The sequence below is a fragment of the Lichenostomus cassidix genome, chromosome 7 (assembly GCF_008360975.1).
Source record: "Lichenostomus cassidix isolate B80296 chromosome 7, HeHo_3.0, whole genome shotgun sequence".
Taxonomy (NCBI): Eukaryota; Metazoa; Chordata; class Aves; order Passeriformes; family Meliphagidae; genus Lichenostomus; species Lichenostomus cassidix.
In genome coordinates this window covers 21,262,572-21,281,160 of record NC_139488.1, presented here as the reverse complement: position 1 = coordinate 21,281,160, position 18,589 = coordinate 21,262,572, and the positions used below count along the sequence as shown (strand labels likewise).

The window sequence follows — 18,589 nt, the reverse complement described above, 5'->3', positions numbered from 1 at the left end:
AGCAGTCTGAGAGAAAGGAGAGAAACCTTCTATATTATCTTCTGGGAAATGGGATGCCAGACATTTTAAAATAGTTTTTGAAGGTAAAATATTGGAAAGAAATCTTGTTTTGAAACTGTTTATTATAAATTTATTCTAATTTCTCAGTAATATGTAGTGTAGTGATGTGGACCATTAGGGACTGGCCTGAGATACAGACTTGACTTTTAAATTTAGGATTCAGCAACACTCTGGTGGGATATTTGGACAGGGAGGTTTTAATGCAGTAGCTGCATTATCTGCTAGGCAGAATTGGAACCAGGCAGTTAATTTGCAAATTTTGACTGTGCATCTATGGTTCAGGTCTACCTTTACTTATTTCTTATTTTGTTTTATAAATGTTTTGAGTTTCCTTTAACCACAGTCATGGTTATCCACAGATGAGCTGATTAGACTTACATAATGCCTGCTGACATAATCCCAGGAGAGTCTTTGGACATCTCATTTGAGATGTCCATAAAATATAACAAGTTTTAACTGAGTTAATAAAAATAAACTTCAATTTCCTAATGGTTTTCTTTTTTGCCTAAAGAAGGATATTTGTACTTAATCCAAACCCCAGTAATATAATGGGAGAATTGAATAAGAGATACATGTGTAGACTAAAGAAAGGTAATTGAAATAGTCCTTTCATCAGGATTAAAGTAGAATGGGCTATCATTAATTACTTTTCAGCTTACTCCACTCAACTACCAAGATACTTTTTAACCTGTGTTGATCTGAACAATCAGCTAAAACTTAGAATTTTTTATTTATTTTGGTTAAGAGAAATGCTGAGCTTTTTATATTGTTAATACCATTCTATGCATTGACATGAAAGTTTGGTGTCTTCAGTACATGAGAAACCAACTGGTTTTGTTTGGTTGGTTTTTTGTTGGTTTTTTTTGGGTTTTTTTTGTAATTAAGGTTTCTAAAACAATTTCCAATCAGTGTTGAGCCTCATGGCAATCTGGCAATCTTCTGATTTTCCTTAGGTCCTGTTTTTGGTACCAATTCTGCTGTAACTTGAATTTCTGCATTTTCTTGATTTGTAAGTGTTTTCATATCTTGTAGAAATAGAGGTATGCAAGATGCACTTTTGTTCTTTTATTTTGATTTCCTGTTCTTGCAGGCCTTCAGCCCCAGTAGTTAAACCCCCCCAAATTATTGGCGACTTGGTATGGATTTGTGGTTTTTACAAATTTGTACTTGAGTTTCTTTTTCCTTGGCACTTTTTTCTCAGCAGGCCTATGCAGATCTCCCTTTTAGTCTTTTGTTTGTTAAGCTAAACAAAGGAAATACTTTCAGTTTCTTCTCAACGTTTCCCTGACCATTGCAGAAGTCTTTCTCTTCCAGTTTCAATTCCCTTTTTAGACAATAGATGATCAGAATCAAGAAAAATACAATTTTAGTAGATTTTTTTGGCTGTAATTTATACTACTTATGCTCTGGTCATTTATAAAAATATATAGTAAAACTGAACCCTCAAAATATTGCTGAGAAATATGCATTAGTATTGTTTTTCCAGCTCTTTTGGTACAGCACCACATAATCTCACCTTTTGCAGTCTCCAATATATTGCACTAATCTCAAATGTTCTCTGTCATGATCATTAGTACTAGCAAACATGACTTAAATTTAATTTAAAAAGCTGAGTGACAGAGCTTCTGTTGTTTGCTCCCTCGCTGCTTAGGTCAGCTCTATTTGATATGAAGCTGATTTGTGATGGATTCAAAGTGACCATTATTTCACCTTGCATAACTCACAGGAAATGAATTTGCTTTTATCTTTTTTATTCTTTCTTTTTGTCCTGTGAAGAAAAATCAAATCTAACTATATTTGTGAGTAATTTTTTTCTATGGCATAAAGTGTTACTTGTTGATAATCTAGAGGGAAGTTGTTAAAGGAAGCCTTGTGCTTTAACATCTCAGAGTAAATATCTATACTTTTAAAAATGGTTCTATATTTATACCCTCCCTCTGCTTTAACATTGATAATGAAATGTTAAAATTTTCACTTTTGTAAAAATATAATTGTACTGACGTGAGGAAAAAACATGGAATAATTCACTGAAGGTATTCCATTAGCTGGGATAACTTGCAAAAAGAAATAATAGTATATTTCTGAGTGCATTTATAATTTGTACTGAGATCTTAACCAAACTCAGGACAATAGTCTGCTACCTTGTGTTTTGCTAGTTCTTGAATTCTGCAAATGTTCAGCTGGAGGAGAGACGATGTACTCTGTGAACAGAAACTCGAGTGATGTGTTTGACAGCTGTGGGTAAAGCTCTTAGCTTTGTGTTTTTCACTCTTTCAGCAGAGATCATCATGCAGTACAAGATTTGCACAGGGAGAGCCTACATAATCTTTATGAAAGGTGGCTTGGCAACATACAGTTTTTATATCACTTCTTACCATCTTAGTGGCCTTTGAATCCTAGCAAGTGGCTTTTAGGGACTTGGAAGTGGTTGCCAGCAACTTAGAGATGTGGGCTTGTACTCCCTTACACAGTTGTAAGAAGATACTTGTCAGTGTGTATTCAGAACTCAGGGTTTGTGTAGGAATAAGTAATTTAATATTTGGTGCTGGTGTATTTTTATTTTTGTAAATTACCTTTGGAAATAAAAATACTACTTTTGCAGATATTCCATACTGATGCAGGGCAAGCTGTTTTCTCCTTTTACTGCTGAATTGCTCTTGTTTGTTTTTGACAGGCCTTTTGCATTTATTTTTGTGTGCATTGATTTAGTAATGTTTTCTGGGTTAAAAGTGAATTAATTAGTTAATCTGGAACAAGTTGAAAAGCAGCAGCTTTCAAGAGCATTCACAATGTTCTAAAGTGGCTCCCTGACTGCCACTGCCAGCAGCACTGAAAAGACAGTGTCAGGTTGTTGGACATCAGGGCTAACTCTGGGAGAATATAAAAAGCAGCATCAAGTCAGGCCTTATCTGGTTCTCTGCTGCACTTCAAAGCTTCCCTGAGTGGCTCTGCCAGGCTGCTGGACACTTCACTGGGGACTCTGCCAGGGTGTGGCTGACAGAGTTCCCATTCCCTGGAGATGTTACATCCTTATTTGAGCCAGTTGTATAAAGTGAACTCAGTTAAAACTGAGAGCAGGTAGTTTCTCCCTCTAAAGGGAAATATGTGGCATTCATGGATGAGACAAGTTTGCTTTGATCAGTGCCATAATGTGAATGACTATAAGCTAAATTTGATTAACTCTTCAGTTACACAATGGAACAATTACTGTAACGATACAATATTAATGTTAAACTAACATAGGATAGGATCTGGCTGAATTCATTTATAACTATTTACTTCTACTTTCACCTTCTGCTTATATTTTGAAGTAAAGAAGGATATCCAAATTCATTTGAATAACATTTGAAGCAAATGTTAGGGACGAGTTTTTCCTTCCAAGTTTTATTTGTCAGTAAAATTCAATTGGTAGCAAAGTGTTTCAGTATGTATTGAAAGTTTCTGTGCGTTTAAGGGGATGGACTGAATGCCTCAACATTATTTTCTCACTATATGAACACAAGTAATTGTTCTGTGGGTCTGGAATTCAGAGACATTACTAAATGATACTTTTTACCAGTTTGGTGGCACTGTTTCATCTTAGTTCTTTGAAGTGGTTTTTGTGTTTGCATGTTTGTTGCCATAATACTAGTGACAGTAAATAGAAATAATTATTTATAATAATAAATTTCACTTGGAAATTTCACTTTGTATAAAATATATGTTTTAATAAAAATTTCTGTTATTACTTCATAGTCTTAATTTAAAAATTATTAAGGAGGTTACTGTACATTGTTAGCTTGAAAGGTCTCTCATATCAGAAAAAATTCATGCATGATTGTTTTGTTTGATATCAAACCACATTTTTGCTGTCATAATACTGGCACATTTTCAAGTCATGCTGTTTTCTGGCTGCTAGCAGGGAGTAATGGAAACAATGCAGTGATCATGCAATTTATTAAAAATAGACACTAAAATACTAGGCAAGCAATGTTCTTAATTTAATAGGGACTAGGATTCATAAGGCTGCATAAAAATAGCTGTTTTGCTATCACAGAGGTATTAAAATACCTTGCTGCCTGTGATTTGTTTATAATTTATTTCTGGTGATTTTCCTTTAGATCAGATTGTGATGCTTCTCGTGAATGGTGACAGTGCTTGCTGAGGAGTGGTCATGCAAGCAAAATTTGATAACCTCGATATGTCACTTCATCTGCCGTTTTTCTTTCGTTAATGCAAAGCTGGTTGCATAATATCTAATTTCTCCTTTAGCTGACCAGAGATGAAAACAAAATCTGTAATGGCAGTGCTAGCTTTTATAAAAAACGCAAGTGAGGAGTTGAAGGATGTGGCTTGTTCTGTTTGGACGATGCAGGATTGCTTTAAGCAGTAAGCTTACTGTTTTCAGATGGCATTAGCAGCATCAGTGATATAGCTGTGTCAGCCTCCTTGACTACTGGATGTCTGTAATCGCACGGAGGAAACTATATTTAAGATCTGATATCTTGAGGGTAATGACTCCAGCACTTACTGATGGACAGAATGGCTGTTAATGCTTTCTTCACTAGCCCAGAAGATTTTGAAAGATAGATAGGTCTGTGATGTACTTTGATAAGACAGGAAATGCAATTTTTGGGGGTCTCTGGAAATAGAAAGGTCATGCAGCTCGGAACCGGTGAGACATTACAGTCCCTAAGCCATCAGGTATGACCTCATAGTTTATACTAATATTTCTAACCCAGGGTTTGTTTTACAGTTTTAGGTCATTTGCAATCTCTTTGTCTGTGTAATTGCTTCGTGTTGGATTTGCTACAGGATTTATAGGGTAGACTGTTTACATAAGCAGAGCAACGTATATCTTGGAATTCTAATGTGTTGTTAATTTTTATTTGAACAATGTAAGGTTATTCTATATATAGATTAAACCTGTTTTATTGTGAATGTGTTTTCTTTTAACTAATTAATGGTGAAAGGTTATGCCTTTGCTGTAAAGTAACATGACAGGATTGTATTGCATTTTTATTTTGCTTTATCTTTACATGACACACAAAAGCTATTGTGATTGTGTTTGTTTGCCATATGAAATGCAGTATAGGGCAACTGTTTACCTACAGCAGCAGGTTATTTAAAACAACGTATCACATTGTGTAACAGGACGGAGCTATTCTGCAGGCACAGATCTTGCTTCATTTTGCAGCAGTAGATTCTTTTTCTTTTTGCTTCATTTCAAATCAGTTTTAAAAATAGCTCACAGAACATAACAGTGAAAGTTTGGCAAGATAACACTCCTCTTTTTAATTATTACACTCAGTGACACGTACTAATAATAATGGGTTTTTAAATTTTAAATTTTTATTATTTTAAAAATTTAGAATGTTGTTAAAAACCAAATTAATTTTACTGAAGCATGTCTCATTTTATTTTGGACCTGCTGACAACTTTATTGCAAGACTAATACTTGTAGATCTGCTGATGTGTTGTGATGCTGTAGAGGAAAGTCAGAGTACCTAAAAGAAAACAAGTATATGGGTATTTTGCATAGGAAGATAGTGGCCTAATTTCATGTATGGACCACAAAATGAATTTGGAGATACTGTTACCACTTTAGGTGTTACAAATGTGAGATAATGGCTGATGCATTCTCTTGAATACATCAGAGAGCAATTTTATTTAAAATTGTTGGAGAAATTTATTTTAAAAAGAGATACTCAGCTCCATCTTAAGAAATCCTACATATATTTGCAGAACATTTCCATGGCAACGTGTTTGACCATGTGTTTTAAAAGCTCAGCTGAAGCCTGAAAGTAGTGTGCATTTTTTCTGTCACTTGTTTTACCCTTGTGGAACAACAATTTTCACGTATAACTGGACAGCAGATTGGCAGGGTTTTCTGACCCCAAAGCACAGGATTAAGTGATCAAGATTTAAAAATATTTTCATATATCCACCTAGAAATGCAAACATGTAAATCATGGATTTGATTTTGCATTTAGATCTATATTCTGGTTTCACCTCATTTAATAACATTTTGCTGGAACCATATATGAGTGGGAGACAACAGAAAATCAAACTTAAGAACATGCAGCAAGTTGCTTCAGTAAAAATGTCTGTCTTTTAATTTTTAATTAAAAACATAGTTGTAGAAAATATTGTATTACTTGTACTGAGTATAAATTCCAGCTTCCCAGTCTGCTTTATCCATCTTACATTCTTATTAATAATGGGCAAAGACTGCCCTGCTTTTAAGCTTGATTAAGTTTGGCATGATTTAACTATACCTCTCACTTGCTACAAGATCCTTTTAATCTGTTAGAATTTATTTTCAGTATTTTAATGTATTAGTCACAATGAGTACATTCTGTTTCTTGGCATTGGAATGAAATTCCTGAAAGTATTGGTTTCGTGGTATTTTGGTGCTTTGCAGAGTATTTATGGACCTTCTATTAGGACCAACCCTCCCCCAGCTTCTTTGTTTTCCTTATTCAGTTTAAAATCTTTATTTTGAAGTTGTTCCTTCTTTGCTCATTTGAAATAATTAGATCTCCATGGAATTTTGCATCTGGAAGCTACAGCAGTAGGTTGTGCTTATCGTGGACTCTCTTTCATCACTTATACTAATTCTGCAAACTGCATTCTGTGGATGGCTTTGGATTGTATCATTGAGGTCATGTGTAGGTCATTCCATTTTGAAGCAAAACTGTTACTGACTATTGCGAGTTTGAATATGTTTTGTCACTCCAAGGACATAGTCCCATTATAGCCCCTTGTTCATTTGGTGGGGCTAGAGAGTAATACCCCAAAAGAATGTGTTAAGGAAGTAATGTTATTTTGTAAGAGAAAAAATTGCAGCAAGGTAGAGTTAGACGCAAGAGCAGGGAATTGGGCTGAAGTGATCTGAAAACTTAAAGCTACAAACTATTTTGCTTGTTTAACTCCTACCCCCAGTCCCCTAAAAAGACAGGTTTGAAAGAGTCTTGCTGATATTTGGACATACTGCCCAAGTTTCGAGTCACTGAATCCAGGGCACTGTGTTAGTATCAACAGGAAGACGTTTTTGTGCCTTCTTTAAAACGGTATCATCTCTCTTCATGTTGATTGCTACTGTCAGTGTTTAAGGAATGCTGTGTAAGGAAGGATCTCTCTAACTAAAGAATTTTTTCCCCTTGACTGAGCATAACATCCATGAGTATGCGTTTCCTTATCTTTAAACACTGAAATTTACAGCACTCTCTGATAAAGATCTTGTAGAGAAGCACTATTTTTGGAACAGTTGGGCAAGGAGCCAAATATTTGTGTCATTTACCAATTCTAAACAAGAATGCTCTCACTCATGCACATACACACTTGGAGTGCTTTTACTTGTTACTGATTGCTGTTGTGATTCCACAATACTGACTTTTTTTGGTATGTTGTAGTGCCAGCTTTTAAGGAAATGGCAATGCTGTGACAAATGGGAGATCATGACCAAACATTTGCAGAACACTTGAAGCAAAATGTACTTTCAGAGTGACTTGAAGGAATTCGAGTCTTTCTGGTGTACATAAGTCTCCTTCCTGAGACATGACCCTCTTCTTTGGTCAAATTCTTCTCAATAAATATTTTAATTCATACATCAAATCATTGGCCCTAATGACCAGAATTAGGGAAGGCTTAGTATAAGCATATCAGAAAGGTTTAAAACATAAAGTAACATAGCATAAATTTGTAATAGCTAACTGCATGGTCACAAAATACATAGCTACATGATGGGTTTTCCAAGAATGTTCTACTCTATTTAGTATTCCAGGAATATCATCACATGATCATTCTGAATAAAGATTATTTGAAGGAGTTTTGCTGAGATGCAGTCTGAAAATGTGAATAAATCACAATAGTACCATGATAATCCATTAAGAAAATTAGAATAGAATCATAATTAGGCACCAAAAATTCCTGTAGAGGTGGAACCACATGAGAGGAAGTAGTAGGGAAGTTAAGCATATTAATACAGTAAAAGACAATGGTTATACATTACTTAGAGTGGCATTTTTGAGAGAAGAAATTATGTCAGTTCATTTTCTCTCTCTCTCTCTCTCTCTCTCTCTCTCTCCACCCTATGCTTCTCTTCTCACCCTCCCATTCTGTAATAAGCCTCATAAATAATATGACTTATTCATGTTGTTTCTTGTTTCCTTGCAACACCGTATTTATTTTGCCTTATTTAACTTTTCAATAAATGTTATTAATTAAAAAACCCCATTAACATGAGTGCTGTTACACTACTGTGGTCAGTGGCTTTGCTGTCATTATAACTTAAGCTGAAGCTGCTCCATAATTCTGTTAAATTCCAAAAGATTGCTTCATTAGTGAAATCAATATAAACCACAGAGTAAACCATGTACTGCTTGCCATACTGTTTTCAGTGTGACCCTAAAAGCATTTTCCTGAATCACTTCAACAATGTCTGTACCAGTAGGAGATTACAAGGTGTGGCTAATGATGAAGTGGGGAAATGCTGCTCTTCCCTTGTTATTAGGGGGACCAAGTTTTTTCTCATGTTTGATACTTCTCATTTTTTATTTGTATCCATTTGCTCTTACCCTGTTGCTGGGCACCACTAAGAGTTGGATTAAGTCTTCTCTACATTGCCACCAAGTGAGGGAGTTGTATGTTCCCATCAGACACCTCTGAGCCTTCTCTTTTTGGGCTGAAACAGTCCCAGCACCCTCAGCCTCTCCATCTATGGCCTTTTGGCCCTTTACTGAGCTTGCTTCATTATGTCCATTGTGCTCGTGTAAGAAGGGAATCCAGACCTGGACAGAGCTCTCCAGTTGTCTCAGCAGGGCTGAGTAGAAGGGCAGAATCACATTATCTGGTAAGGAAATTTGGGTTGTCTGTTAACTAGTCAATTAATTGTGGAAAAATTTGCACAGAAATCCTTGAAAAATGAGGACTGAATGCACAGAAAATTATAAATACTAATGTTTGTTGATAATCTTATGGAGAAGAAAAGCTTTGAAAATAGCTTTGCTTAATGCATAGCAGTTGTTATAGTGATGAAACCTCCTGTTGTTTTGGAATGTCTTATGTGGAATCTACATCCGCCAATACTAATTGATATAAGCAGAAAATAAATCCTAAAGGAGAAGGCTAGAGTAATATTTTGAGCAAACCAAATTTTAAGGTAACTGAACAAAAGGATATTATCTAGTATGAAATCACTAATTAATGAAAAAAAAAAGCCCAAAAAAGTAAACGAAATGGAACATGAACTCCAGGGATTCAAGAGTTGTGTTTTCAGTCAACTTGACAAAAATGATTTGTTAATTTATAGTTTTTCTTGCAATTCAAAGTGAGTTCAGAGTTCTCAAATGTTCTCAAGTGTTGCAGCAACCATCAACTGATGAAAAATATTCAGTTTGATGTATTGAACGAAGATGTAAAACAGGCATTAAGTGACATGAGGGAGTGGTGAGGTACAGTAAAGTTTTTCTCATTTTTATAATAGCTTCCCTCTGTTCTCCCAGGCTGCTTAAATGAAACAAAAATGTATATAGCCTTCAGTGATTTAAGATCCATCCATTTCTCTCCTGATATCACAATGAGTTCAGTTGTTTAAATTCTCTTTATTAAAGATTTTATGCAGGCACGCAGAGTCATTAAAATACATGCAAGGAATCATACCCATATGGTTTGTATCCACATTTAATGCAATTAAAAGTATTCTAACAAAAGCAATATCAGTTTTATGTCGCAATCCCGTGAGTAGAACTTTCTGGGAAAGGCAATGCCATGTTTATGTTTATCCTGCAAGTGGAACAGGAGAGAAATACCTTGTCCTTATATTGATTTGGGGAGATCCAGCTAAGCAAGACCAATCAGGTGTGGAGTCTGTTTTGGAGACAGGAATTGGCATTGTGGAGAACTGATGTCAAGCTTATGATGTGAGGACTTGTACTATGTTCTGCCTGAGTTTCTGTCTGAGAATTTACCATGCAGGTCAGTTATACCAGCTGATGTCTGACTTTAGTTAATTTTTGAAAGATATTTTAGTGTTCATTTTCTTTTTTCCTGCTAAGGTTATCTGAAGTACTTTAAACTGGAAAAATAACAATCCTTCTCTTTCCCTTTTTTCCTTCCCATTGTTTTCTAACTTTCCTAGTCCATTTTGGTGAGTACAGAATTTTAGACTTCATACAAGTATGTGTCTTGAACAGTGGTTGTACACATCAGAACTTGTAATTTAAGATCCAATAGCTGTTAGTATATAAGAAAGTTGAGACTGGTTGGTGTTACCTCAGTGTTGTTTGCCATGTAACATTGAGTACAATGAATAGTCAATAGAAAAATGTCATACATATGAAAAATACAAAATGATAATTTCATAACAGTGATAGTAATACAGTGGTTTTTCACTGTGTTTTATATGCTCCTGAAGATTATTGGTGGATGCTTAGATTCCAGCAATGACAAGTCTAGGCCTAGCTCTGAGTACTACTAAGGATGAAGCTCAGACTGATAACTGTGACTTGATCTTATCTTTAGAACATCAGTTGAGGTAGTGGTGCTAATACATGTCAAATATACATCTTGGATTACCAGGGCCCAGGATTTAATGGCAGTGGCTGGATGCTGCCAGTGAAGTTTACCTGACATACGAAATGTGAAAGATACAAAAATGAAAAGCTGCGTTGGTGTTCTTTTCTTCCAGAAGGAGCTGAAGAGCTCTTTGTCTGGGAGCTTGGTTGCCTTGTTGCCTTTGGCAGGCTGGATCCTCTGCTGGATCTCAGTGTACTGTCACCAGTCCTTCTGCACGTAATCATGAGTGAATTTCTCATTCTGCTTAGTGAGTGTCTCACAGTGACTCACTGGGTTTTGTTATTGCCCAGTCTGCCTTCTGCTCCCCTCCTCCTCTTTCCTGAGTGATTTTCTAGTTTGTAGGGTGCAGATGTGCTGAAATTTCTCAGCCATTTAACTTCTAATGCAAACATGCGTATTTGCTGGATGTCAGTGAAAGATGTAATTTGTGCTGTCAAAAGTAGTTACTAGCACTGTCTTGTGTCCTGAACATCTACAGTAACAGCAACCTCAACACAGAAGTGAGACATGCTCTGAGTCCTTTCCTTGCCTGCTTCAGCAGATAAGAACTCTTGTTTCCTTTTTAGTAACATTTGCAATTGCAGAGACAAGGATTAAATATACATTTTAAGTAACGTCTGTATCATCAGCTATAAACAAATTTTGCTGGTAATTGCTTAGACTTTATTTCCCTCATGGGCCTTCTTTCATGTTCATAAAAGTGTCATTATCAATTTCTAGTTTAATTTCCTTTTAATTTTCCTGTCTTTGCTTGGTTACTCTGTACACACCTGCAGTTCTCTAATTTAATGTGGGAATGTAAAGAATTGCACCTTTCTCTTCCAGGTGAACTGAAGAACCTTGTATTCAATTTATTCAAGTCATAGAAAACAAGATTCAGACTCTTGCTTTGGACACTTTTGGCAGCTTCTTCTATAAAGAGCTGGGCAGCAGGGATCCTATAAAGTAAATTGGTTAAGCCTTGGAGCTGATGCTGTTCCCATAATGGATGTTCCTGCCTTCCCAGCATGTTGATCACCAAATATCTTCCTCTCTTTGTTTGCAGTCTACCATTTGGGACAGGCATGTACACTGATCTAGCAGAACATCATACAACAACACCACAGTTCTCAGAAAACAGCAGGTTTCCAGTTCAAATGTATAAAAGGGATTTCAAATAAGGATGTTATACAGCATATTCAGTGTTTCACCTGTGGAATTTGGGATTTTAAATGGGCTTTTGTTGATTAAAATATATTCTGTTGGAATGATATGCAAATTTGATACTGCTTCTAGGCTAGCTATAAATATAAATCAGCATAAGAGTAAGAAGAAAACTGAGCAAGTGGGAACAGTCAGAAAGTGTTTAAAACAAGACACATACAAATACAAGGTAATAGTATTAAACAAAATTTCAGTTTTTCATATACACAGATTAAAATGCCATCACATCTTTGCTAATACTTTGCCATAATATGCCATAAGCATTACTTTTGTGATTCAGGATGATGGAATATGAACAAGAATGAGAATAATCGTGAATAAAATTCCCAAGGGAATCATAGTAGTATCTGTTAATGGAACTAAGCACAAGATCTATTGACTTGATCCTTTGCTGTTGAAAAAGAGATATTTCTTATCTTTTACTTAGTAATTAATTAGTAGTTTCTTCCTACTTCCCCTTCCCTCACCCCAGTATTTTTAGCAGATAAATAGTAAACAGAGTGATAGTTAAGCTAAACTTGCTTGTGAGGTTGGGTGATCAGGCTTCCAGAGTGTCCTGTGCAAGTCAAATCCACTGCTAAAGGGAGAAGCAGGGACATTTGCTTTTTCTGGTTCTCTTTTCTTTCTTGCCTCTACAAAAAAATCCATCAGTTTAAATGTAGAATGTACAGGGAGATGCAGTTTCAGTCTTTAGTGGTCTTATGAAAGCTTTGGGCCTTCTTTGTTTGAAGGACAGACAAAGATTCAAGGGAGATTCCTGTTCTGTTCTTCTGAGTTCCTGTTGTTGCTTCTTGTCTCTCACTGAATTTTTCTATGCACTGTGCCAGTTTAAAATATGCTCATTCTGTTTCTAAGCAGAGGAAAGCTCTTGTGATATGCACTGTTTAAAATGTTCTGTTGCAGTCCATGGCAATGCTATATTTCAAGATAATTTTTATCTGGAATCTCATCTAGCTCCCACTGACTACAGAGGAGCTGTGCAAGGTGCAAGCTAACGTAGGATTTCATATACCTTTTGAAGAGTAACATCTTTGTGTGTTATGTTCCAGTCTATTGAGAATTCTACCACTTGTAAACGGATTTGTAATCCTGATGGGTTACAAACCTATTTTCTAGAGGTTTGTATTCTGCCATATTTATATCAGCAGGTGAAATTATCCTAGAGCATTAATGTTTCAAGGAAAAAAAAATTATTCCACATAACTCTTAATCCTTTTCTAAGTGTCAGCACCTCTTTGTTTTTTAAGTGTACATATTTGTGACAATAATAGCATATCAGAGTGACAGGAGTGGATTTCAATTCACTTCCCCCCCCTTTTTTTTTCTCAAACCAATTAATTCCTAGAGATTTAATGTGTTAGCTGAAATCTGTGCTCCCCATATATAGCAGATCTGATTGTACACTTATTTAGGGACCAAAAGCCCTATGCAAAATACATTAGCTGGCCTTATTCTGTTTACAGTCCTTTCTTTTCAGAAATCTATTTGAAAAAAAAAATTGGTAAAATTACGTATCACACATACTAGCTATAATGTTTGGCTTGAAAAGAATAAATAAGCTTAAAGTAACAAAACAAGCTTCTTAAAAAAACCCTTTAATATTCCTCTGCAAGAACCAAGGCATTTGTATGCCCAAGGATGCATAAGAACCCTTGACCAGTGATGTTATTTACTCCTTTGTGTACTATATCTTGAGAAGAATTAAGCAGTCAGTGTGCAATTCTGGCAAACGATCCATAAATGTGATTAAAATTCCAGTGAGAATAGGACTCAGATCAGTCCAGTTCCACATTACAAAAGATTTATTAGTGTATGTTGGCATGGACTTTTAGTGTAGTTACAGAGTGTACACATATAAAATGCCTTGACCAGTACTGCTTATATGGACTTGGCATGCAGTATAAGCTTCAGGGGATTAAATCTTTCTTATTATAAGTATGTCAGGGCAAATCATCCTTATCAACTAGCATTTGAAATCACCATGTAGTTTGTTAAAACAAGTAATGGATGTCAGAGAGTGTATGTGCAACAGCTTCAAATAACAGAAGTTTCAGGATATATGAAAGAGCAGCAATTAGTATGGTGCTGTTTCCTTTCTCTTGTGATTTTTGATTACTTTATTGGTGCTAGTTTATCTCTGTGCTTTCTGATGCTTTTCATGGTCTTTTATCAATCTATGTCTGGATTATACTTTGGTGTAACGTCCATTCCTTCTTCCCTTAAATGACATCTGCCTCTGGCTCAGCTTGTGAAATTCCTGTAACTTCTTTTTTTCCTTTGAGTGCAAAACTCCTTATCTCCTCCATTATTGGTCTTTTTATTTTGTTGATGTTTCTGGAACATTACTGGTCTCAAAGAACCTAGATGTTGTCTTCTTGCCTCCTGCTGTTTCCTTCAGCCCATAGAGATTTTTTCCCCTTGGTTATTAACACTGTTTCATCTCTGGTCCTTTCTGTGGACACTGTTACCTACAACATTATCTGCTCTGAATTGGGGTCTAAGAATTTGGTGCTTCTGTACCATTCTGAATTCTTCCTGCTCCTATTCATCTATTTATTTATTTAACAATAGAATTTCCTTCTGCCTGTCTTTCTAATGTTTTTATGGTGTGCATGCATACAACTACCTATTCCCATCTCTCTGCCTGATTTTGACTTTCAGCTTTCTTCCATTCATAATTTCTCACCCTTCAGGCTCCATATGGATAACCATCCAACTCTGTAGCTGCCCTGGTGCTGTTTCTCATTTGAACTGTGCCATGTGCCAAATCAGCTACATGCTTGGTTTGGTCTTCTCTATACACTTTGTTATCCAAGTTCCTTTTCTGTGGTAATTATTGGAACTATTAAAAGATTTTTATTCTCTCTCTCGGAATGGGACTTTGTAAAACTTTGTAAAACTTTTGTTGATCTTGATGGTCTTGGTTTCCTTTATTCCTCTGTACTTCCTTCTATCAGGTTATCAGTTCCCTTTAGGCACCATTTTTTGTTCTTCTCATACCATTCCAAACCCTTCTGACAATTCATGGTCCTGGCTGACTCCCAGTATCCATTTTCTCAGTTCCTAATGCCATCTGCAATGCCTTGGAGATACTGCTGAGTATTTCTGGTGAAAATCTTTTGATTCTGCTGACTTTCTGTATTTCTTAATCTCTGGGATTTCTGTCATCTGTTATGAGTATTTTTGCTTGCAGTTTTCCCTGTTCTGTATTTTTTATTAGTCATACAGCTCTCCATTTAGCTTATCTATTCCCCCATCTCTTCATGTGAATTTCTTAAAACTAACAAACTAAGGTCAAAATTCAAGCTTCCTCCTTGTTTACTGAAACAGACTTTTAAGTTTTTGTTTTGTAGTCTTTGAACCTGTTCCAATTAATTTTTTCCTCTTCCTATCCACCTTCTGACTTTTTTATTGCTGCTTCTCTCCTGGAATTCCTTCTCATACACAAGAAATATGTCTGAGTCTCTTCATATTAAAAAAAAAGCTAATACAAGCCAATCCTCAGCTTCAGAAGTTTCTGTTCACCAGATTAATGTCCTAACCCTTGACCTCCTTCATCTTCTCCCACTCCCCACTCCCCCATTAGTATGCTTTGTACACTTGTCTTAATTTCTTTTCTTCCAATGCCTTTCTAGAACTGCTCACTTCTGGTTTCTGTCTTTTGCACTGAAATTTATGTCACTAATGTTCCACTTGACTTCTTCCTGGAGGAATTCCAGTCTAATCCTTTATTCTCCTCCACTCCATCTGTCATCTCTCTGTGATGCTATGTTATAGTCTTCACTAAATTTTGTTGTTCTTAGACATTTGTCATTTTGTCCTTGTTGATTGTTTCTCTTCCCAGACTCAGTTTTTTATTGGGTGGGTCTTCCTCTCCCCCTTCTCCTTCTGTATGTAGGTGTGTGTTTAGATCTCTCAGGAATCCATCCTCAGCCTTTGCATCCTCCTCCACACCTTACTTCAGCTAATGTAGCCATGAGCATGACCTTTATGAGCACCACTGCTTTATTTTTAGTGGTTTTCCCCCAGCCTGGTTAAACTCTGCTTAGCTGAGAAAATTTGCTTGGTCTTCAGTGGTCAACTGAATGTAATGATGTCAGAAATAATTCTTGAATTTTCTTTCCTTTTCTTTCCTGATGTGCTCTATTTGCTCTGTGCAGATGTGAGAGCTGACAGTTCCTGTTTGTTCATGTAGCCATAAATCAGGTTGAAGTCTGGCTCACCTCAACACTGTGACTGTTATGATCTCATCTGTCTGGTTGACGTTAATACTTACAGCTCTGCTTCACTTGATTACTGGTGTTAATATCATCTTTGTTATCACTCTGCCTACGTCACTTGCTATTTAAGGTCTATTTACTCATCTTCTCAAATACAAACTTCTCGTCTTCCTTTCAAAAACTTTGCAACTTGTCTTCTCCTTTCCCTTCCAAGACAGAGATTTTACCACAAGGTTGAATCTTGTATTTGCTCTACTGGCAGTATAGTATCAGTTTTGATTTCCCAATTGCTCTTCATCTTACAATCACTGGTGAACTTTCTTTTACAGTGCCCAGTCTTTGAAGCTTCTCATCAAAACTCTTTCTGTAGTCTATAAAGTGAATTATAATCTGTTAATGACTTGGCAGATATGCTAGTTGTGTTCATCTTTTTATACTTTGATTGCTAAGTACCCTTAACCCATGGCTATTTATTGTTTGTATTCCTGTAAGCTGTAACATGTCCTTTAAATGATGAGGTTATTGAAATATTTATAAATTAAGTAATTTATTTGACTAGCACATCATGCATATATTTGCAGCATGTATGTCAGTGGAACCCACAGACACTAATTTTCTTTGCATATGCATACACATACGTATTTCAAAACAATGCTAGTCAAAGAAAAAGTAGGCAGAATTTGCAGGTCTGAGGAAGAATGCTTGTAAGAGTAAATACAGATCAGCAGATTATTATTTGTTTAGTACCTGCATTAAGATTGTGCCTGAAGAGGAGGATCCTGTTGCACTAAGTCTGAAAGAGTGTTTAACGCTGAAATAGACTCCCCAGGGCAATAGTGGAGCCACTATTCCTGGAAGTGTTAAAAAAATGAATGTGTGTTCAAAAACTTTGTGTATAGTTTAGTGGGTATGGTGGTGTTTGGTCAAAAGTTGGGCTTGATGGTCCTGGAGGTCTTTTACAACTTTAATGATTCTGTGATAAGCTTGGATTGATTGGATCAATCTTTTATTTATTACAAGTTTTACCAGGCTTATCACAGAATCATTAGCATCATGTTAGCTTGTGGCATAACATTGAAATTATAAGAATTTTCTCTTTGCATTCACCACAAAAAAATCCATTGTTTAATAAAAAGAGATGGTGTTATCTTGACAAGGAAGGGTTTAAAGGGCATGTGTTGGATATTATTTTTTGTCATTGTGCTTGTAATTGTTTTCACTTTAGAGCAGTATAGTGAGATACAAATAATGATGTGTATCTCAGAAATTTCCTTACCTGTGATGTGCCAGTAAAACTTGATACCTGGTAATTTCTGCCATTTTCCTAAAGTACTGAATACTGGAGACATTTAGATAAATACCCTTCAAAGCTCTGTCTGATGGACATCATTGTGTCTTTCCTTGCTGTTCTCTACATTTGCAAATCAGTTTAGTGGCAATATGAGAAAATCTACAGTGAAAATAGTAGTGGTCTTTTCTGAAAATAAAAGATTTTCATGTAGAAGCACTGACAAAACATGTAATGCCACGTTCAGGCTTACTTTCTACTCTGTAGCAATACTTGTCTCTTTTCCTTTCCAAAAGTTACATTCTGTAATTTCAATATGAAGCACACTGTTAAAGTCATATCACTTGTTTTTAACTTTTAGCTTGTTTTTATTTTCAAGTGTCTTGGCTAGTCGAGGACAACCAGATGTTGTTGTCCATTACATGGAATTGATGATTTTAAAGCTTCCAGATTACAACAGATGAGCAATATGCACAAGTTTAATTCTTAGCTCTCCAAGAGGTTGGAAAACCAACTGAACCACTATTTAATTAATATTTACCTTTCGTTCTTTGGCAGCACATTTCAAATTCCTGCCTCTATATCTTGAATTTGTGCTGTCTAAAGTTTTAAGCTATACAAATCCAGCCATATCTAGCCCACTGTCATACTCCTTTCCCCAACATATTTTGAGTGATGCTTCAATATGAAAATTTTCCTTACAGTACAGTGTTTCATTGCCTGGGCAGAAATGATGCACAAGTGATTTGAAGTCTGTGTGTTTGTCCTATTATTTCTCAGAACACATTATCAGTTTCATTATCTCACTTATTTATTTTCTGCCTTTTCCTTCTCTGTCCCCACTGCTGCTGCACTGTCTCCTGCTTTTCTTAATGGCTGTGTGAATTAACTGAACCACCTGAGCTTTCAGATAGCACATAGTGTAGTATTGTAGATAGTATTAGCTTGGAGGATTCATTTATTTTTTTAATCTTCTTGTTAAGAGTGGCTTCTAACTGTTTTCTCTAGCATTACCCATTCTGGTCACCATGGCTTACTGATGACCTGAGACAGATGAAGAGGAAGAGCAAAGATAATCAGAATGTCATTGTCTAATTATGAGATGAAGAGTTTTTCCTTTCTTATGCTCTGACTCTACAGACAGTGCAAAGGTCTCTTCATTTTCATGGTGGCAGCTGTTCATTTGCATGTAGCAGAACATTTCTGGGTGATACAGATCTGTGTTTTTCAGTCACATCAATTACAGTTGCCTTGATAAAAA

The 18,589-nt window shown here is 35.9% G+C and overlaps 1 protein-coding gene across 9 annotated transcripts in view; it reads left to right on the top strand.

Annotated features, from left to right (window-relative positions):
* SLC4A10 (solute carrier family 4 member 10) overlaps nucleotides 1-18,589 on the top strand; it is a 158,125-nt gene that overhangs the window by 30,498 nt on the left and 109,038 nt on the right. For 4 of the 9 annotated variants that reach the window (XR_014853494.1, XM_085066633.1, XM_085066632.1 and 1 more), the window contains exon 1: nucleotides 4,304-4,743. The exons of 1 other annotated variant lie outside the window; for it this stretch is intronic. Coding sequence is in view for 6 of the 8 variants with exons in the window: in XM_085066633.1 (XP_084922759.1) it covers nucleotides 4,663-4,743 (81 nt within the window). In the remaining 2 variants the exon portion in view is untranslated. Of the gene's footprint in view, nucleotides 1-4,303; nucleotides 4,744-18,589 lie in introns of those variants that run through there. 4 more of the 9 variants (XM_085066635.1, XM_085066639.1, XM_085066637.1 and 1 more) reach the window with 2 other exon arrangements.